Here is a 23,185-nt window from a genome sequence, read left to right as displayed (position 1 = left end):
CTTTGCCTATGAACAATATACGAATACTTGTTAACACAAGAATACTCACAGAAAAAAAAATACAGTTTATAGATTTCAGAGCTATGTTAAAAGACAAGTTGAATGATGCACTGTTATAGCAGGAACTTTTACCTTGACTTTAGGTGTCCAGAATTTAATCACTTGTAAAAGTCTCTCATTGTCTTGCTTTATTCCATCTTTAAATTTTTCTACATCACAATGATTTCCTGAACATGTTTCCAAAAACTGCCGTGCTTCTTTTCTAGCATTCTCTTCCTGTTGCAACTCAGCCTCTATGCCGAGAAGCTCAGTTTCTATTTCTGACATGTCTCTGAGAATGTGCTGCATAAAAAAACAAAAAAACAAAAAACCCAAGCAATTTACCAATTTGATTGCACTACATTAGTTTTCAGCAACTGAATGGCTCAAATAACTTTACTTGCAATATTGTTATAGTAATTTTTTAAAAAATTATTAGTAAACACTATATTTGCTGTCCAACATTATAATGCTGTATATGGAATATTTCTTAGCTTCTAGTTACCCTATATCTGAAGTATAGATTCAAAGGTTTTTTTTTTTACATCCGACCTCCTTTGTTAATAGAATAAAGAAAATCCTTAACTTAATGGAACACGTGTGCAGTTAAATGATATATATATTTAAAATAATCAAGCAAGATATTTTTACAAATGGAGTAGCAGGTGCTTTACAAGACCAACATACAGAGATCCCCAGGCTGAATACCTTGCATATAATAAGCTCACATAGTGTGTCACTTCATAAATAAATTGTAAATTTAATTCTGATCAGATCAGTAAATTAAGATAAAACAGATTAATTATATTTAAAAGTGAAGGTTAGTGTCAATTATTTTCCTATAGCTTACTACAGTATGAGTCACCTGCAAATAAAAGCAACTCCACAGTGAAGTAGCACATCCATGTTGTGATATTTCCCAATATATAAATATTGACATCTATTTCAGTCAAATCAATATATTGAGTGCTACCTCGATGTGGAGGTCCAACCTCTGCTGCAATTCATGGATGTTTAACTCTCGGGAGGCTGTTTCATCCTGTTTCAAACAAGTTTTCTTGAGACACCAAATCTGAGACAGTAGCTCCTCCTGTTTTCTCTTCTCATCAAGCAAATCCATTTCATGGTTGTTAATGGTAGTATAGAATTCTGCTTTCTTCCGGCAAACACGACTGAACAGAAACTGTTGAATATGAAAAGGTCATAATTAAAGGATATCTTGCATCTAGATAAGATTCTAGACAGCTGGGTAGCACTTCATGCATATGCAAAATTTTTAAAAGCAATGTCTAGTAAAAGGCCTAGTAAAAAACCCTCATCTCAATTATTTCCACATTATGTTTGTAAAGAATATATTTTTCATAGCTCTCAAAAAGCTCAAAGGGTTAAGGGCATTTGGACTAGACTGACAGATATTAAACTAGTGGTGGGAACATATATTACATACCTTGCAATCAAACCAAGAGCAGAATTTGGACCCAGGCAAATTAAGATACTTTGTTTTCAGAGGAGTTACTCTAGATTCACACCAATGTAATCAAGTGAAAATCTGATGTATTAATTTTATGACATCTAGTATGGCCATAATCTGCCAGGTTTAAAGTTTATTGTTTAAATGGCTGAAACTATTACGTACACATAAAAGTGCCCCCAAAGTAAATAAACGAAGGAAGACTATAAAAGGAAAAAAGGACCAACAATTATTATGAACAGTTTAGAACTTAAACATGTGACTCCAAAGAAAACAAAACCTTGACTAGACCTGAGAATGTACAGCTGTCACTTTTTGTAAATGTTTGTTAGCTAAGAAATTAAACAAAATGTTCCATACAGTCATCTCATACCTTCACATCAGCTTCTGCATTTTTGAACTACCGACACCAGTAACAGAAAATTGCCTGGAATTACTACTATAAAGACCCAGAAGAGAATTAACATGTTAAACTACATTTACTGTACCTATTTACATGATAGAACCTGATCTACTCAGATGGTAGAACTCCTCTCCTTCCCCTATTCCTCTTCATTTTAAGTGACTGATTAAGAATTAAACCAATCAATCACTCAACTGCAAGATGAGTGAGGGTTGCAAGTATCCAGAAACTTTAAAGCTACCCAATAAAAGTCTCAAATTAACACCTGCCATGGGACAAGGCTATGCTATGAAAGCAACCTGTATTTTGAAGAGGTTTACATAATGATGCACAATTCTACTTATGGAGCATCTAGCATACAGAACAAGTTTTCTTTGACCAGTTACAACTTTTTAAAGAAATGTTAAGGATATTAGACTATTCAAAGTAGCTGAACTATATTCAGAGTTTAAGGCCAATTCTATAGTCCTTAATTGGCCCCATTATATAGGACTTATGCAGCAATTACATATCAGTTTACATTGCACACACTATATATGTTCTGCAATAACTGCATACAGCAGGACAGGACAGGTTCAGCTCAACACCAACACTACATATTAGTTAGGGATTTCTTCACAACCAGAGTGCTCCATGAGCACTTGTGTTAGTATATTGGCTATAATGTAAAAGCAGAGCTACATGAAGCCCTCCACACAACCTGTTTGAAATTTGTACCTTAAGTTTGTTCAACAAGCTCTGAAGATGATTGCTTATTTTCTCATTTTCAGTTTGAAGCCTTTTGACTTGTTTAGCCTGTTCAGGAGAAAGGTGAGTCAGCATCCCAGCTATTACTGCTTTCTGACTGCTGAGTTCACTTTTCAGATTTAGAGACACTGTAGTGAGACACTCATATTTCTTTTCCATCATTAGGAATTTCTCCAGAAGCCCCTGAGATAAGGAGAAATGGAATCAGCCACAATAAAGAATAAAGCATCCTTGAAGAATATTTTACAAAGTGATCAATGATTGGATGAAGCTTTAACAGCCCATCCAACTCCAGGTGTTCTCTAGGGAATTTATTGGTCTTATAATATTAAGAGAACAATCACTACTCAACACAGAAGTAAATGGGATGCAAATTAGGTCAGACAGTACAAAGGCAGAGAGTTTGGTAATTCTTTAAAAGAGCCAGAGCCCCAGACAGAATTATATGCTTTCAAATGAGCTCAAGTTGTTTCCATGACTTAGACTCAAGGAAATTCATACCTCTGCTCGGCCGCCCCCTCCCCCGCAGGACACTGAACATTTCAAGAAAGTGCACTGAATCAAAGTTTGCTAACTGCTATTGTCCCCTTCCTTGTCTCTGGTTACAATAAATTACATTTAAACAAGATGTTAGATTCCCCAATACGTCAATCCCCCAGAGAAAACATAGGAATTGCCATATTAAACCATTACCCTCTGTCTAAAATGACTAGTGCAAGAAACCCTAAAGCAGGCAGTTATGAAATAACCTGCCCATAGGGAAGTTTCTTCCTAATCCCTATTAGTTAGATGATGTGTTATGTCATAAAGCATGAAGGATATTTCTCTTTCAAATATCTTTAAAACAAAAATCTTTACTACCTTAACACTGGATGTTTGCACTAACCATACGAACATCCAACCCTCTGACTACTAATGAACTCCTGGCCCCAATGACAGTTTGTGGAAGTGAACTGCACAGACTAATTATATGTAGTGTTAATTTTACCAAAAAAGGGACTGTATGTATATCAATACTGATACCAGATATCCAGTTTTGTAATCGTTAAAAAATTACCAACATTCTAGAGAAGGTACAAAAAAGTCTTCAGGACATGGATGCTAGGAAGAAGCTTCTCCTGTTGGTCAGGTTATTCAATAACTACCTACTGCAAGCTCTCTTATCCTTTCCTCAAAACAGATGGAGACTGTCAGTTAGGTCCCTGGACTAGCTAGACCAGTGGTTCTCAAACTTTTGTACTGGTGACCCCTTTCACATAGCAAGCCCCTGAGTGTGACCCCCCCCTTACAAATTAAAAACACTTAATATATTTAACACTATTATAAATGCTGAAGGCAAAGCAGGATTTGGAATGGAGGCTGATAGCTTACAACCCCCATGTAATACTCTTGCAACCCCTGAGCTAGCCCAATGGTCTAACCCAATATGGCAATTCCTATTTTCCTCATCAGTTATAAATTGATTGTATTTCAGTTTCATTGAATGTTACCTTGTTCTTGTATTATGAAAAAGGATGAATAGAATTACCCAAGTTTACTTTATTTATATAATTTGTTATTCTCTCGCTCTCTCTGGACCATCTTATTCATCACACTTTCATTCTCACTCTCTTAGAATTGTAGAATATCAAGGTTGGAAGGTACTTCAGGAGGTCATCTAGTCCAACGCCCTGCTCAAAGCAGGACCAATCCCCAACTAAAATCATATGGAACTTTTTCCATTCCTCATTCCCATCACCTGTTTAGGCTCTTGTCTCTATTGTATCTTTTTGAGAGACGGGGTGACCAAAAAATGAACATGAAGTATTCCAATGAGAGTTTGTATCAGTGATTTATGTGATATGTTCTAAAATTTTCAGTATATATCATTCTGTTCCTTATAGAACCTAAAATTATGTTAATATGCAGGAACAGCCAAAAAAGGAGAGGTCTTCATTGAGCGGTCTACAATTTTGCACAGGTGCAAATTAACTGACATCTGAGGAAAAACATCACGAACGCATGAGTAGTTCAAATTATTCCTTCCAGTGTCCACCATCTTGCATGTACATATTCAAGTTTTTGAACATTATCTATGTCAGATACATGTTTTACATAAGCCAGTTCTATGGTAGTTTAAGGAATCGTACGAGTGCTACTGCTAAAACCAAACCATCTGACACATGGTTGGCTAGCAAGTGGGATTGTTGAGCTGCATTAAGAATGATACTGGAAGGAACAGCAATCAGCAACATGACAGCATCTTCACTAGAATGCAACTGTTTCAAGTAAGGTCAGTTACCAATAGCATGTGGGTGTTTGAAACATGGTGTAAATTGGAGAAACACTTTACATCTCTCTAGCATAGTTCAGATTAACCCTGCGCACAGTTGCAGCAGAATCAGGGAAGTACAAAGGTAAGCTGTAAGTCACTTAAGCCTTGCATCTTTGCACCCCTGATCTATGCAGATCAGCAACACCCTAGATCTGTTCAAGGTTTTGTACAAATGCTCCTCTCACTAGCAAGGTTTTACAGAGATTAGAAGATTCTTCTGTTTTGAAAGGAGAAAGGCTTCGTTAAATACAGCTTTTTAAATAAAGCTATGAGTTTTACAAAACATCAAAGTAAGAGTGCTTGTATATCAACTTTTCAGTAAAAACATTATGGAATGGTTTTGTTCCCATAATTAAGATCAGACATTTTAACTGCAAAGTTCAATTCAAGAGTCTCTCACATTAACGGCAGACAAGCTGTTACCACCATGTCCCCAAATGATTTGTGAGTTTTTAACCACTTCGTTTTAGGACACATGTACCCCACCTCTATATTTTTAGAAGGCTAAAAACCCTGCTAAAAAGGACAATTTAAAATCACCTAGGATAAACTGGTTACTAACCTTTCTGTAATGGTTCAAAATGAGTTGCATATGTCCACTCCAACATAGCTGTGTGCACACCTCAAGCACAATTGCCAAAACATTTTCCCTTAGTGGTATCAGTTAGCTCCAGCACCTTCTGGTGCCATGCACACATAGTGCTGGTATAAAAGGCCCTGCCAACCTGCTCCCCTTCAATTTCTTCTTACTGACTGCCTCCGGTAAGAGGGATGGAGGGTCATTTTGGAATGGACGTGTGCAACACATCTTGAACAATCAGTTACAGAAAGTTTATTAACAGGTCCCCCCCCCCCCCGCCCCAAATTGCTTGCACATATCCATCCCAATGAAGGTGACTCCCAAGCAATTGTACAGGAGGTGAGTTCGGAGTTTAAGGACAGACTGACTGCAAGACTGCATGGCCAGAGCCGGCTTCTTCTCTAGCCTGCTGGGTGATAGCATAATGTGTTCTGTCCAGGTATAAAGCTTAATGCTCATCTGAGGTCCAGGTGTGCAATGCTGCTTCCTGTTGGTTGCTGTGAGGCTTTGGAAAGAAACAAGGTAGGTGAACGGGTTGATTAAGAGGGAAAAAGGATGGTACTTTGGGATGTGGGCATGGCGTAACTTGTCTTTATGAAAAATTGTGTATGAGGGGTATGCCATAAGGGTTCCAATTTCACTGATCACTTGGCAGAGGTACAACAAGAAGTGCTATTTTATAGCAAAGTGAACACAGGAGCATGTTGCCATTGGTTCCAATGGAGGTCTAATAAGAAAACGTAGGACGAGGCCGGGGTTGGTGCCCTGTGGCAGGGAACCATCAATGGTTCAAAAATGGCCATTACATAGATGCTGGTCCCCATGACCCAATGGCCAAATGTTTGCAGCCACTCCTGTACTTGGGGCTGCAGTCCCATAGGAATGGCCTGGGGAGCAGCGCGGGCGGCTGTGGTGATGGAGGGGAGTAAGATCCCACTTCCGAGTCTGAAGAAGAGGATGAACTGCAGTGTAGAGACCAAGGCAGTGCCATTCCCTTTAATGCTGGCAATTAACGTTGAAGGGAAGATCTTGATGAGGCTGCCAACAGGAGTTTTCCTCTAGATGGCAGCCATAGTACCAGGTGAAATCCTGGCGACAACTCTTTGCCACTCAGTGTCACCAGCGGTGCCAAATCCTGACAATCTGAGGGTGCCAGTACCAGTAGGGAAAGCAGGTCCCTGGCTGCTGCAAATGCCTCTGGAGTCAAAGGTACTGTAAACTGGCCAGAATGCTGTCTGTCTGGAGGAGGTGGCTCCTGTGCTGGTGTCAGTGGGGTTTGCACTGGCACCGGAGCTGAAGGGACCTGATGTTGCAGTGCCTGTTGCAGTGCCATGGAGGAAGAGGGGCCAGATGTGGGTCTGGCTCTCTCCTGGTCCCCATCTGCTCACCTTCGGCACCAGCAATCAGCTCTTCTCTTGGTGTTTACAGTGCTTCTTCTTAGGCACCAAAGAAGATCTGTGCAGAGATTGCTGACCCATGCCAAGTCAGAGTATGGCTCTGAGGAATGTCTTAAGGTTGCCCCCATGAGGAGGACTTTCAGTTTTGCTTCTTGGTCCTTTTAGGTGCGGAGCTTGAAGTTTCTGCAGATTCGGCAACAGTCTTTCCTCTGAGATTCCCCCAAGCATTTGTGACAACTCAAGTGCGGGTCACTAAAAGGCACAGACTTACCACAGGAAGCACAGAATCTGAAACCTGGTGACCAAAGCATGCCCCAGCACCGGGATGTGGATGACGCCACTAAGCATGGGGGCATCCAAAACTAAACTACGATAATTATTTACACTAAAGAAATAGAGTCACTAGGAGAAAATTTCCTGAGCAATGAGGAGTTCCAGCAACCATCACTGGCAGTAAGAAGGAACTGATGGGAGTAGATCGGCAGGGCCCTTTATATCGGCACTATGAGTGTGCAACACCAGATGGCACTGGCACTGACCCAACAGATATCACTAGGGGAAATAATTCCAGCAACTGTATTCAGATTGTGCATTGCTGGAAATAATTCCAGCAATGCACATACTTACATTGGAATGGACACGTAGCAAACACTCAAAGAATTATACATTATGTTTAAGGACACAATTTAGTCACAGATTCAGTAACTTGACTGGACCTCTGTGACTTCTGGCTTCAACTGGCCCTGGCTGCAGTCAGGGCCACGTACCCCTTTTCCCCCTCTCTGGTCATATTGCCCCCCAGATCCCTACCCTCTGGTTATTTTTAGTAAAGTCACACAGGTCATGGGCTCCCATGAATTTCTGTTTATGGTCCATGACCTGTCTTGTGACTTTCACTAAAAATAAAAGTGACAAAATCTTAACCTTAATTATGTTGTAGACAGACAAAGATACTGTTCTAGAATTATATCAGGGAATGAACAGTTCTACAGTTTCACACATCAGTTACCTATGTAAATGATATTTACCTTTACTTCCAAGGCTTTTGCTTTCATACTATCTGCATGTCTCAGTTCTGTGTCATCTGGTTGGTTTGCTTGAACTGCAACATCATTCAGATTCTTCTGTTTCAATTCATCTAGAGCACATTTAAGTTTTGCATTTGTTTCAGTGCACTGAAAAACATATGAACAAGCATTAAGTGAATCTCTAATTTTACAGTAATATGACTTCTATTAGTATCTAATAGTATTTTGGACAAACCATGTCAATATTTTTTTGCAGTTCAGTCTTGAGCAGGTCTCTCTCAGACTTTACACCCTCAAGTATTTGTTGGAGCTCATCTTTCTCTTGATTAATTGATGAAATCTGTTCTTGAAGTTGGAGACAGTGATTAGTTCTTTCAGCCACTAACTGGTGTCTTTCATGCGAAACACTGTTTAATGCCTCAGTTAACTGGTTGACCTACAGAAACAGTTAAACAACATTACTATGAATTGGTCTAATTATGTATACTTTCAGTATTAGAGTATTCGCTCAATTTTGTCAAATACTGCATACTAACACCCATCCAACATCACCTTTTAAGTTGCTCCTTCCCAGGTAGGATTTAAAGATAATTAGAAACAAAAGACATTTCAGAATTAAACCTTCTCCTTCTCATAATTATACAAGAATTGGAGCTAAAGTAATTATATCAGTTTTGTGGGTTAGCATTTCCCCTTTGGAGACCTAGACTTAAATCTTGACTTGGGTCACCAGTGAAGGAGGTTAAAAAAAACAAATAAACAAAACAACCAACCTTCAGTGTAGTGGATCTTCATCTACTGCAAACTCAGAACAAATAATGAAAGAACATAAGAGACGGAGGGGTAGGTGATGGTATAGATGTTTGCAGTTGGTTTTATTGACCTATCTACACCAGCTATTCCATTGAATGAAGCCACTACAAATTTAAAACTATTCTGTGAGTTTTGTGTCACCTGAGGAGACAGCACAAGTTGAATAGCTTAAATGTTACAGGTCAAAATGGAAGTGAAGAGGCAAAAAAGTGAATGGAGAAGCTATACTAGTGTTGCTTTGACTATTCCTGGCTCTCTAGTCCTCTCAGAGTATTTGTGTGATGCTATATGATTGAAATGAGACCATGAATATCATTGACGCTACCACTGTTAAAACGATTGCAAGAAATCTTCTACAAAGTGTGTCATATAAGGTGTTAATAGAAAAGTTATGACTTGCTAAATATTATCCTGTTTAAATCCAGTTATCACTGTATCTGGAGTTATGAATATTGGCTATGTACCTGTATCACAACTGTCTTTTTCCTGGGGTAACACAAGGTACTTTATATCCAGTCTAGCCAGCACATTGGGAATGGACTATTCAAGTTTCATGGCCCATTAAAGACACTTTGCTCTCAATGGGCCATAGAAGAAACTCATTCTGACCAGATGGCTCTTCCTGCGGACAGCCTCAGTCTCCAAGGGGCCAATGGCTACCCCTTGAGAGTCATCAAGCTCTGCAAGGATATGTGATATACTCATGTAACCCTGGACTCCACCTTGTGCCAGTAACTTTCTACAGATTGGGTTTTGTTTGAAACAGAAAGTTTCCAGGCACACGGCAAAGGGTATAAAAGACCCCTGGAATAACTCCATTTTGCCTCTTTCCTGCCCTGATTCTCTGGACTGTGGATTTACAACATTGGACTGAGGACCTTCCAATTTTTTGGAAGTTGCCAGAGAAACTTTACAAGTCAGCAGTCTGCTACAAATCTGATGTAAGAATATTGCAATTATTGAATGTATGTGATCTATTTATTTTCTTTCATTAATAAGCCTTTAGATTTTAGTTACTAAAGGATTGGCAGCGGCATGATTATTGGGCAAGATCTGAGTTATATACTGACCTGGCCAAGTGGTTCATCTCTTGAGATTGGAAGGACTCTATATTAGATAAAAATGTCTTTCAGTAACCACTCATCATAAAGTCTAGTGCTTAGGGTAACGAGACGAGGGCTGAGATGGCTAAGGAGACTGCCTTTCTGATTTCTTCTTAACCAGTGTGATGAGCCAGAAGTTTACTTTTGTTACAGGTTTGAAATAAACTAATGATAAAATAACCACCAGTTTGGGGGTTAAGTCTGCCCTATTTCTCAGCAGTTTGTCCTGAATCTGACACTCTCAGCTGTGACCCACTGAGGAGCGGGCCGAGGGACGTACTGGCTTTCCCTACACAAGTGGTGTCCCAAATTTGGGAAACACTGCTCTAGGCCTATCAGCAGGGCTACAAGAATCAAACACTACACATTTACAAATATTTTTACACTTTACTCAACACATGCTGTACCTTCTCAATGCTTCCGTAAAGGTCCACCTCGAGTTTGTTCTTCTCTGCTCTAACAGTCTCCAGCATGTGCTGGAGTTTGTCTCTTTCTGCTGTTAATGAGGAACTCTGTTCCTCCAGTTGCTGAATATGTTCATTCTCGCCCTCTGTCTTTTCTCTCAGTTCACTCAGCAATTGATTCCTTTCACCAGAGACTAGGTTTAATTCTTCATTCAACATTTTTATCTATAAAAACATACAAAAGAATACATACTCTTTGGTTTTTACAAACTTTCATACCAACAAAGTTACAGTATCCCCCAAAGTAACCACTCTAATAAGCTACAGGAAATGGCACTGTGAACAAATTCAGGCAAGCATTCAGTCATAATATCCAACAACAGGTAGAGTGAACAGGAGTTTCATCTCTAGTAAATTATAGGAAGTAACATATTGGATAGGTGTTCTTTGTCCTGGAAAGGAAAGCTAGGCAGCAGTCCTTGCTTTCTTGGTATCACACTTGCCTTCTCTTTTAGTAGTGTTGTTTCTTCCGTTAGTTTTTCTTCAGTCTTCAACAACTCCTTTTCTCTCTCTACCATCAAGCTCTTCTGGGTATCAACCTGCTTTTTTAGCTCCTCATGTAGATTTTCTATTTCTGCTTGAAATTTTACAGACTGAAACACAAGAATTACATGATGATCTTTAAGAGACTTCCTTGTAGTCTATCAATATGGAACCACAAAGAAACAATTTTGCTCATTTTAAGGGTTCTGAAAGAGAACCGCCAACATGCTCACTAAGTCTGCTGTTTGGAAACCCTGAAAATTCAGTTTATTCTCAGCTGACACCTCCCACTCTAAGTTCCTCTAGGAATTCCAGAAAAGGACATTGACTCATTTTGCAAATACAATCCTAGCCAGTTTTGCAAGGCAAGTGAGGACAAGGATAGTGACTGGAAAAGAGTATGCCTAGATTAGGAAGGATGATAGGTAAGAGGTTACTTATCCAATTGTTCTCTGTAAGTATAAGAGAGAAAAAAAAATTTCTTGATAATTTTGTTAGTCGCTTCTCTAAGTTCATGCCAAAAAATGGATAGTACCTTTTACACATGGAATTTGAAGGAACTCCAGCGTTGTTACTGGAAGGTCTAGGATTAAGCCTTGGCCTTCAACTCACTCACCAGCATTTGTAAGGCAATACTTTGAAATTAAATTAACTAACCTTATGGCATCTATATATCTAAGTCTGAAATATTTTTCTAAAAGGAATTTGTTACAAACTGTATTGCAGTCATTTGCCAGACCACCCAGTTGGGTTGAAGGAGAGAAGCTGCTAGCAGGACAAAATCATAAGAAATTTCTCATTCTGCTGCACAACTTCTCTTTATTCATCACTAATGGAAAGTAGCAAGCAGTGATTCCCAGAAATGGTGTGAGAAGGTTAACAGGCATTATGGTAGAGCAAGGGTCGGCAACCTTTCCGAAGTGGTGTGCCAAGTCTTCATTTATTCACTGTAATTTAAGATTTTGCGTGCCAGTAATACATTTTAATGTTTTTAGAAGGTCTCTTTCTATAAGTCTATAATATAGAACTAAACTATTGTCGTAAGTAAAGTAAATAAGGTTTTCAAAATGTTTAAGACGCTTCATTTAAAATTAAATTAAAATGCAGAGCCCCCCAGATCGGTAGCGAGGACCTGGGCAGTGTGAGTGCCACTGAAAATCAGCTCCTGTGCCACCTTTGGCACATGTGCCATAGGTTGCCTACCCCTGTGGTAGAGTAATAGGTAGAAATAGAAGTGCCCCACATACATAGCAAAAGCTTTGTAATTTTAGAAATCTGTGAATGAATCCAGTAGCCTCTTCCTACCAAACGATACCTCTACAAAGAAATGGAAGTGCGTTTTTCAAAGTTTTCCTCGGATCATGCTCCAACACCCCCTATTTCAAAATGTCACTAGGGACTCCATATAGGGAGTTCTGATTCCAGGGATGTTCTTCCAGATGCTTACAGATCCATACCAACTGGTGTAGGATTTTAAATTTCTCATCTGCAGCAGTGCCACAGCCCTAGCATTTTGGATAGAATGAGATCAACATGCTACAATTGGCACATGCGCTCAACAGGTTTGATATACATTTTTGGAACTCTATGGCGGCCCTCTTATGCCACAAACTTCCAAAGGAGTGCAAAGGCCTGGAACAGAATGGGAGAAATATTTCATAGGAATTGCGGAAAAAAGAATTTACTTTGGGTCAAAAGGTTTCTGGAGCTATGACCTTTTCCTCATGACAACAGCAGTGTGGTTCTGATACAGACAGAACTTATACTACACCCTACCTTTAGGAGGTAATAGTGACTAGAGAGGCTAGCTATACACTTGTCTAATCCATCATCTTGACATTTTACCCATATGGGGAGTCTGATGTGCCTACCTAAATGAACACTGATAGGGCCTGTTACCGACCTTCTATAGTTCTTGGCTGTGGGACTTTAATCAATCATCTCAAAGAAACTAGTGTAGTTGAGATCACCAGAACTTGTTTATTTGATAACAACAAGATATACAGGCCAGGCTCCCACTAAGCTAGGCACTGTACAAACAAAGACTTGTTTCTCCTTAGCCAAAAAACAAAATTTGACCAGTTCAATGAATGAAGTTTCCTGACTGAGTTCTGTCTAGGTAGCACAAAGCAGCAGTGAGCCAAAGCTAACAAAATTCTTGTGCTCAACTTCCCATTAACAGTAGATGATACAGGCCCAGATGAAGAAGAGGTCCCTGCTTCTAGAGATTTGATCTTTTTTTGCACGTGCAATGGATGTTTGACTATCAAGCCCAAAACAAGTGCCTTCTAGGCCAGTGGAGGAATTCAGGTCTCTTTTCTGTATCCTTTATGTGAACTGCCTCGAAAAGCAGTACATTCATCTTTACCCTGTAAATTATTTCCATTTCTAGCAGGCGGCTTTGAACTGTGATTACACCCTGATTTTGGACAGAAGATAAACTGCTCATACTTTGAGATGATAAACTAATCTCTGACAGGATGTAGGAGCAAACATGTCCTAAAGGAAAGCTATTCCATAACTGCCCCCTACATCATCGTTTCTTGTACCTTGCTCTGAAGCAGTAGGTATTGGTTACTCTTCTGTCAAACGGCATAGTGACCATTGGTCTGACCTCATATGGTCATGTACATGTTTTTGTTCACACACACATTTGAGAGCAGTTAAAGTGATCTAAAAGGATATGTACTTGAGCTTTCGTAAGTTAGTCTTCCAGGCATGCTCCCCATCTTGTGAGACTTGCTTCGATAGTAAGTTGGAAGAGAATGGAGTGACAACTGGATTGGCTATCAGTATGTTAGTGATTTATACCTGCCCACAAAAACTTTTGGATGCAAAATTTGTGTGTGACACCTCGTTTTGCATTACATCTGGCAAGTGAGTGCATGTCCTCAAAAGAACGTTCTGGAGACACACCTTGATGAGTTCCACTCATAGGATATTGATGCAGAAAACCAGCAATCCCAGTTGCTAGAAACAATTGGCTATGGATGTCTACTACGAGGAAATAACTGATGTAATTAACTCTTGGATCTTTTTGGTCAGCATTTTACTACCATGCTAAAGATTTACAGAATCATGCCTGTTTTCACCCTAGGTGAATTGCATAGATGAGAAGCATTAGTCATGAATAAGGAGAGAAGCTGTGCAGCCGCAGAAGTATTCATAAATACAATTACAACACACCTTACCGTATCAGTGTATAAACTTCAAGTTTATTTCTAATTGTAATGGACGCTCCACATCCTTTAAGCCTACTACACATTTAAATTACCACCATCCTTTCACTCAAGCATTGAGCACTACATAAAGATGAAAGCATCTCTAACTACTGAGTTCTTAAAAGCACAATTGGTCTTAACCTGGGTATTGGTGTCAGATGCCTCTAGGCCTATTGGGAGGGCTGCAAGAATGAAACAATACTTTTAAATATTTTTACACTGACACTTGCTGTACCTTCTCAATGCTTTCATGAAGGTCCACCTCGAGTTTGTTCTTCTCTGCTCTGACAGTCTCCAGCATGTGTTGGAATTTGTCTCTTTCCGCTGTTAATGAGGAATTCTGTTCCTCCAGTTGCTGAATACGTTCATTCTCGCCCTCTGTCTTTTCTCTCAGTTCACTCAGCAATTGATTCCTTTCACCAGAGATTAGGTTTAATTCTTCATTCAACATTTTTATCTATAAAAACATACAAAAGAATACATACTCTTTGGTTTTTACAAACTTTCATACCAACAAAGTTACAGTATCCCCCAAAGTCACCACTCTAATAAGCTACAGGAAATGGCACTGTGAACAAATTCAGGCAAGCATTCAGTCATAATATCCAACAACAGGTAGAGTGAACAGGAGTTTCACCTCTAGTAAATTATAGGAATTATATATATATAAATTATAGTAACATATTGGATAGGTGTTCTTTGTCCTGGAAAGGAAAGCTAGGCAGCAGTCCTTGCTTTCTTGGTATCACACTTGCCTTCTCTTTTAGTAGTGTTGTTTCTTCCGTTAGTTTTTCTTCAGTCTTCAACAACTCCTTTTCTCTCTCTACCATCAAGCTCTTCTGGGTATCAACCTGCTTTTTTAGCTCCTCATGTAGATTTTCTATTTCTGCTTGAATTTTTACAGACTGAAACACAAGAATTACATGATGATCTTTAAGAGACTTCCTTGTAGTCTATCAATATGGAACCACAAAGAAACAATTTTGCTCATTTTAGGGGTTCTGAAAGAGAACCGTCAACATACTCTTTAAGTCTGCTGTTTGGAAACCCTGAAAATTCAGTTTATTCTCAGCTGATACTTCCCATGCTAACTTCCTCTAGGAATTCCAGAAAGGACATTGACTCATTTTGCAAATACAACCCTAGCCAATTTTGCAAGGCAAGTGAGGATAGGGATAGTGACTGGAAAAGAGTATGCCAAGACTAGGAAGAACAATAGATAAGAGGTTACTTATCCAATTAAGGTCATGTCATGTGTGTGTTCATACACACATCTGAGAGCAGTTAAAGTGATCTAAAAGGATATGTACTTGAGCTTTCGTAAGTTAGTCTTCCAGGCATGCTCCCCATCTTGTGAGACTTGCTTCAATAGTAAGTTGGAAGGGAATGGAGTGACAACTGAATTGGCTGTCAGTATGTTAGTGATTTATACCTGCCCGCAAAGAAACTTTTGGATGCAAAATTTGTGTGTGACACTTCGTTTTGCATTACATCTGGCAAGTGAGTGCATATCCTCAAAAGAACATTCTGGAGACACACCCTGATGAGTTCCACTCATAGGATACTGATGCAGAAAACCAGCAATCCCAGTTGCTAGAGACAATTGGCTATGGATGTCTACTACGAGGAAATAACTGATGTAATTAACTCTTGGATCTTTTTGGTCAACATTTTACTACCATGCTAAAGATTTACAGAATCATGCCTGTTTTCACCCTGGGTGAACTGCATAGATGAGAAGCATTATCTGTTGGTCATGAATAAGAAGAGAAGCTGTGCAGCCACAGAAGTGTTCCTAAACATCATTTCAACACAAACCTTAGTGTACCACTGTATTTTCCAGCCTATGTCTCACTATAATGGATCTTCCACAATTTTACAAACCTTAAGCCTACCACACATTTAAGTTACCACCAATCCTTTCACTCAGGCATTGCGCCCTACATAAAGATGAAAGTATCTCTAACTATTGAGTTCTTAAAAGCACAATTACTATTAGCATGGGTATTGGTGTCCGATGCCTCCAGGCCTATTGGGAGGTCTGCAAGAATGAAACAACACTTAAATATTTTTACACTTTACTTGACACTTGCTATACCTTCTCAATGCTTTCGTGAAGGTCCACCTCGAGTTTGTTCTTCTCTGCTCTAACAGTCTCCAGCATGTGCTGGAATTTGTCTCTTTCCGCTGTTAATGAGGAATTCTGTTCCTCCAGTTGCTGAATACGTTCATTCTCGCCCTCTGTCTTTTCTCTCAGTTCACTCAGCAATTGATCCCTTTCACCAGAGACTAGGTTTAATTCTTCATTCAACTTTTCTATCTATTAAAAACATACAAGAAATACATATATGAAAATTTGTAAATCAAACAAAATTACAATAAATAGTACCCCCCAAAGTTTATCATTCTGGTAAAAGTTACAGGAAACAGTATGGTGAACAGATGTAAGCAGTCAGTCAAAGTCTAAAAATAAAATTTTACCTTTCTTTATAAACACATAAATGAGTTGCTACACCAGAAATGTAATTAAGATTGATAGCCCAATAAAAACATTTACAAACAGTAGGCAAGAAATTTTTCTTTGACTTAATGTCTTTGCCATATTCTGAAGGAGATTCAAGGTTGGTGAGGTAATCTTTAATTGGACTGACTTCTGTTGGAGAGAGAAAGACAAGCTTTTGAGTGTATACAGAGCTATTCTTCAAGTCCTTCAGGTTCTGAAGTCAGTCCAATAAAAGATATTACCTTGTGGGAGAGACTCGGACTTGACCGCAGTCATCTTGTATGCTCAGCCACCATAAACCAGGAAAAAAAGAAAATCTATAGTCAGGAAAATTGGGCCTAGGCTTAGGCAGATAAAACAAAATGGCAGCTGCAGCATTCCTAACAGGGATAGATACAGTAAAGAAAAAAAAAAATCTTGAGTTTCAGCAATTTTTTTACTGGTGTCAGAGAGTTCCTTGGTAGAAGTTGCTTTTGAGGATAAGTAAAAATTATGAGGTTTTGCTGTTGCTGGGGAAATAGCCCATTATGGGTTATTTTGAGAAATTAGAGAGAATATTTTGAAAGAGCAGGTAGTCACGATCTACTGCTGATTAAGCATTCCTACCCTAAGAGTGCATCCCACCAACAAGTTATAAAAATAAGCAGACCTTGAGATGTTTTAACAAACTTTGAAAAATGCAAAAGATACATGAGTAGGCAGGTCCTAGGCATGTGAACCTCTGTATAGTCACATTATGTACAATGACTGATTAGTATTTTTGCATAGCTACATTTTGAGTAAAATAATTGGTTAAGATACAAATAAAAGAAACTCATTTTAACTATACAAGAATCAGAAGAAAAGCTAGTTGGAATTTAACTCTGGGAGACAGCTCAAGAACAAGCTGCTAGAACTTGGATAAGCTGCCTGACACCATATTGTGCAGAAGCCAGAGCCCCAGACAACTCGATCCTGACTGGCCATCAGGAGAACTCCATCTGCTTTATGAAGCGGTGATCACTGGAATGCTTGGCATGTGTATTCTGTTGATTAATTGCTAATAAATACAGATTAAGGATATTACTGTGTGAAGGCTCTTTCACTGGGAAAAAGGTCCCACTAACCCATAGAGGGCCACTGGACCTGGGGAAACGGGAGGGGCTCAAAATTGTTCAGGTAACCACCTCACCCACCTTTTCTCTCTAGTAACCATGTTGGTTCCAGAATATAATACCGCTGCATATTCTGAAGGAATGAAGTTTCAGAATTGAAAGGAAGGAGAAAAAAAAGTCAGATACCCAAGTTCATGTTCAACTGTCTTGTACTGAACTGATCTCTTTTGGAGTGTTTCTCATCCGTCCATTGTCCTAACAACAGCTGACCACTGATGAGCTAACCAGAAGATATCTTCCTTGCTGAAGGATACAGACTCCAGGTAGGTTTACTTCACTACTGACAGAATGTCCTTACTTAGAGAAAAAAGTCAGTCGCTTTTAACTCACAGCACCATGACATTTTTACCTTTAAAAAGAATGAGTACTTCCTATCTTTCGTTCTATAAGGTCCTTTGGAAAAAAAAGTTCCCGTTTGAAGGAATGGATGCATCTGTGTGAGCATGACCACTGATGCACCAGCATCTGATTGCCTGCACTATAATTTACTGTTTGGTTATGCTTTTGTTCAATCCTAGTGTTATCTTTGGGGATGTAGTCAGAATAGAAACTACTAGATGACACAGGATGGAAGTCCTTAAACTCCAGGAAGATATTTTCCCTGGGATTAGGGCCATTCTTTTGTCTGGTTTAATGTTAGACACTACTTTTTGTCCTCTCCCTGGAACTTCTTGTAAGCAACAGTTATTTATATTTTTATATAGGGCTAAGAAGCATAAAAATGAAAGTTTTCATTTTTGTGCTTCTTAACCAAGTTCTGATAGTTCATGTCATCTGTGGGTGACATCTCAATCACTTTCATGACAGACTGACAGCAAGCTCAGGATTTGGATCTTCCTATAGGAGCAAGCAGGAAGAGGAGCCAAGGTATCATGTTGAAGACAGCTGTGAGGCAGATATTCAAGAGTGCTCAGCATCCAGCCAGATCCATTGTCTTGAAAACATGCCAAGAACTTTTGAACCTCGTCCGTAAGTAGTTATTAGTACTAGAAAGATGATCAAAAAGCTACTTGTCTAGTACGTTATGTAAGTGTTCTTTATCCTGGAAAGGAAAGGTAGGCAGTAGCCCTTGCTGTCTTGCTACAGTACTTGCCTTCTCTTTAAGTTGTGTTGTTTCTTCTGCTAGTTTTTCTTCTGTCTTCAACAACTCTTTTTCTCTCTCTATCACCACATTCTTCGGGGCATCAACCTGCTCTTTCTGACATTTCAGTTCCTTCTGTAGATTTTCCATTTCTGCCTGAATTTTCACAGACTGAAACACAAAAGACATTACATCAGGGGTAGGCAACCTATAGTATGAGTGCTGAAGGTGGCATGCAAGCTGATTTTCGGTGGCACTCACACTCCCCAGATCCTGGCCACCAGTCCGGGGAGGTCTCTGCATTTTAATTTAATTTTAAATGAAGCTTCTTAAACATTTTAAAAACCTTATTTATTTTACATACAACAGTAGTTTAGTTATATATTATAGACTTACAGAAAAAGACTATCTAAAAACGTTAAAATCTATTACTGGCACACGAAACCTTAAACTAGAGTGAATAAATTAAGATTTTGCACACCACGTCTGAAAGGTTGCCAACCCCTGCATTACATGATGATACTTAATAAGAGACTTCGCTGTATTCTATCAAATTGGAACTATAAAAAAGATGTAAGCACAACTGCTCAAGGGTTCTAAAAGAGAACATACCCATTAAGTCTGCTGTCTGAAAGCCATGAAAATTCAGTTTATCCTCTATCAATACCTCCCACCTCTAAGGATTCCAAAAAGGACACAGTGGCTCTCTTTCTGGAAATATAATCCCTGCCAACTTCAAAAGGCAAATAGAATATGGATGTACAGTTAAAAAAAAAAAACTAGTAAATTTGGGTACTAGGAGGTTGCCTTTCAGATGGTTTTCTGAATATAATCACAAGAGATCGCCGAGTCCATGCTCAGTGACCACAGCAAAAATTTTCTCAAGCTCAGTGTTCTAACACTGAGTAAGAAACAAAGTCTCGCACCAGTACACTTCATGGAACAGGTATGTATATATGTACTTACAATTGTTGTTTTATTAAGATCAACATCTGAATGAAAGAATAAATTTGATTACTTGGATCTGTGCACTTGCACCTGTTGTGTGTACAAAAGTATCTCAGAGCTTTAAAGCTTGAAGCCATTAAGATTGATCAGGAGTTCTACTCTGCTACCCTACTGAAATACTTGGGCTACTCCAATTCCCCATTCCTGTTAAAATCAATGATTCCAGTTCAGTCTTTGGTAAGTTTACTTAAAACTTATTATTTCTGACCAGAGTTTAGTGAACTTGTAGAAAATAGCTTGTTATTTTACTTCCATTAACTTCAGAATCTGATTTTCATCACATGCAAGGTAAAGCCTTTCACTAATACTTGCTTCCAGACAAGGTAGGATTGATGAAGCCAGGTACAACACAATTACAGATAAAACAAAGCGGTATCTGCTGCGTACATATGCTGTGCTTTGAGATATCATGGCATTGTTTTACTTCTAATATTAGAGGGGGAAAATGTGTTGCCAATTGGTTTCCTTCCTGGGACTAACCTCTCCCCTAATCCAACTCAGCCTGGACTGAATTATCCAGGAGCTCAAGTCTCCTGTTACTATTAAACATGGATTGTTCTACACAGTTGTAGTCAAAGTTAAATGCAGAATCACTGTTGTTATATCCTGTTATAGAAACTAAGTGTGTACTTCTACAGTTATGAGCACATCAAATCTGGATTGCCCTCTGGGGACTGCAAAACACAACCTATGGTAGTTGGGGGAGTGATCCTGGCCAAGAGTCAGTTTCAGGAATTCAACTGTAAAGCAGTTTAAACCACTCTGAACATTTGCAAGTAATTTTAAGTCCTAAAGAGAGGTTTGATACGTACCCTCTCTTTGTTTTCCTCTATGTCCATCTTTAACTGGTCTCTTTCTGCTCTAACACATGCTAGAATTTGCTGAAACTCATCTCTCTCTTGAGTAACTGAAGAGATCTCCTGCAGCTGTGGACATACACATTCATTCATTGTTTGTTCAATACGTTCTTTTTCCGCTAGTAGTTTGTCATGTTCATAGGAAACAAGAGTCAGGTTTTCAGACAGCTGAATGACCTAAAGGAAAACAAGAATTGGAATGATCATCAAGGGTATAGCACACAAAAAAGCTTCATTAAATTTTGTGATTACTTTAAGTAAAAAAAAGTTTTTTTTCGACCTAATATACCGATTCTGTTACGAAAAATTCATGTTTGGTGCACACTTCATAGAAATGATCTACCAGTAAGTTCATTGGTTTGTTACCAATAGTGTTTTTTATACCATATTAAATGAGATTTCCTTTATTATTAAACTTTGATAGTAAAACAAAGCAACATTTGACAGATTTCATCACAGCCTAATAAGTTTTCAATAGGATTTATTTGAGTAGTTTATGGATGAAAAAAATCAGTCCAATTTTATGGCCACATGAAAGTGGTTTATAGTTAGGCTTGGAAAAATTCAATTTTTATTTTTTATATTGCCAGAAGTTTATTTTAAGCATTTTTCCAGTTTTTACTGATTTAAATTTTCATAGTTTCAGAAAATTGTGGGGTATGTGTCAGACAATAGTGCGGAGGATCAGACAGTTATTTAATGACAGACGTCGAGATTCAAAAAGCTAAATCTTTATAACCATTAAAAACAAGCTACCAACATCATGTCAAAATATACAAAGTAAATATCCTTAAATCAAAGTAATAATTTCTCAAGCAGCATTCGTCTTACTTTGCTTAGCTGTAAATTTTGATCATTGACGGTTTTTGTTGGTTTGTGTGTGAAATAGATGTTTACTGACATTTACTGATAAATATCTAATCCATCCAAGCCTATTTATAGTTTTACACGCTACTGTCAGGCATATTACAATAGATGTATGCATCAATTAAAAAAGCTCCTAGAAACTTAAGATTTTCTATGTTAGCTTTAGCGTTTTGAGGCTCATAAAGGACTTTTTAAAATAGTTCAAAGAATGTTTACTAATATGTAGGCATTTGATCCAGAACTACATCAAAAGATCTCCTCCAGACAGTTTAAGAAAAAAAAAAAAATCTAAGCCTTGTCATACATATTAAGGGTGAAATCCAGGCCCTTAGTGAAGTCCACGGGAGTTTTAGTATTGACTCATATGGAGCCACAATTTCACCCCAAAATTTGGTTAAACTTATTTATTACAATCTCTACTCAATTTTTAGCTGTGAAGTTAGTTATATTAGGTTTTCATTGCCCTTCAGTACCATGTTGGGCAAAGACATATTTTAGAGAAGTTACAAACTGAAATTAAGATTCCACAGATCATAAATTTGCTAAATACAAGTCCGCAGAGAACACAGAAGGCAGTGTTAAACAAATTTTTAATATGATAAGTTACATCTTACCTTCTGCTCAAGATCATTAATTGTTTTCCCTAGCGTCTCTTGAACTTTGGAGAGCTGAGTTTCCTTCTCTGAAATATTTCCTTTTAACTCCTCAATAGTTTCCTGATGCTGTTTGAGGGAGCTATAAGCATTTTTCAGTTCTTCCTGCATCTCTGCATTCTTTAAGCAAAGGACATGAAAAAAAGATTTGTTGAAAGTGAACATTAAGTGTCTCTTAAAAAAAAATACTATGCCAATGTTCATAAAGATACTTGAATTCTTTTAATAGTTTTAAAATTAGACTACATTTCTTACTATTCTAATTGGTTCCTGGATAGTCTCTCTGAGCTGGTCCCTCTCTATTTGGAGAGTCTCTTGTGTTTTCAGATAATCTCTTTCCTGTGCTACAGTTTTTGTTTCCTGACAATCATGAAGTTTGAGTGCTCTGAAAACTCTTTTCTAGATTCACGGGTTTTCAATTCCTCCATTTCATGCAGCCTCTTCTGAATGCCTCTACTCTTCCTTCAAGCCAATTATTTGTTCTTGCTGAGTAGACTTTTGTTGCAGCTGTTGGATTTGTTTGATTTTTTTTTTTTTAATTTGAAAAGAAAAGTCAAAGCAATTCTTTAAAAACTTATTTGGAGAGGTTGAAGACTATAATATTTGCATATTGGATGGACTATTTAACTTTCATTTATAGCACTGAGTGTGACAATGCCAGAGTCAACATTTTGAATCTCTTAAAGATATTAAATCTTCATTGCCATTTATTTGTCTTAATGGAGTAAAGACACATTCATAAACCAGGTAAGTTTTTCTATTATGACAACTGCTTCATAACAGAAGAATCTAAAATTACAATTTTTAAAAACACATTGGCTGATTTGCATTTCTGGTAATGCTATATCCACATTTACATCTCCCAGAGATGGATATGATATAGATGGCATTTCATTAACATCCACTTATACTTTACTGTAGAGAAGATGAATGATAAAGGACAGTTACCAGTTCCGTAACTGGCGTTCGAGATGTGTTGCTCATGTCTATTCTGTAGTA

The 23,185-nt window shown here is 38.3% G+C and overlaps 1 protein-coding gene across 1 annotated transcript in view; it reads right to left on the bottom strand.

The window, feature by feature from the left end:
- The window catches only part of CENPE (centromere protein E), a 76,034-nt gene that overhangs the window by 9,693 nt on the left and 43,156 nt on the right, over positions 1–23,185 (bottom strand). The window contains exons 27-39 of the mRNA XM_075066218.1: positions 22,148–22,306; positions 20,622–20,843; positions 18,810–18,972; positions 16,162–16,379; positions 14,819–14,968; positions 14,299–14,520; positions 10,803–10,952; positions 10,303–10,524; positions 8,215–8,415; positions 7,980–8,126; positions 2,631–2,843; positions 1,013–1,222; positions 133–342 (exon numbers count right to left, since the gene is read on the bottom strand). Coding sequence (XP_074922319.1) covers positions 133–342; positions 1,013–1,222; positions 2,631–2,843; positions 7,980–8,126; positions 8,215–8,415; positions 10,303–10,524; positions 10,803–10,952; positions 14,299–14,520; positions 14,819–14,968; positions 16,162–16,379; positions 18,810–18,972; positions 20,622–20,843; positions 22,148–22,306 — 2,487 coding nt within the window. The remainder of the gene's footprint in view (positions 1–132; positions 343–1,012; positions 1,223–2,630; positions 2,844–7,979; positions 8,127–8,214; positions 8,416–10,302; positions 10,525–10,802; positions 10,953–14,298; positions 14,521–14,818; positions 14,969–16,161; positions 16,380–18,809; positions 18,973–20,621; positions 20,844–22,147; positions 22,307–23,185) is intronic.

This window comes from Chelonoidis abingdonii, chromosome 5, assembly GCF_003597395.2.
Source record: "Chelonoidis abingdonii isolate Lonesome George chromosome 5, CheloAbing_2.0, whole genome shotgun sequence".
NCBI classification, from domain to species: domain Eukaryota; kingdom Metazoa; phylum Chordata; order Testudines; family Testudinidae; genus Chelonoidis; species Chelonoidis abingdonii.
The sequence above is the reverse complement of the archived record's forward strand: the minus strand, read 5'-3'. Positions and strand labels throughout refer to the sequence as shown.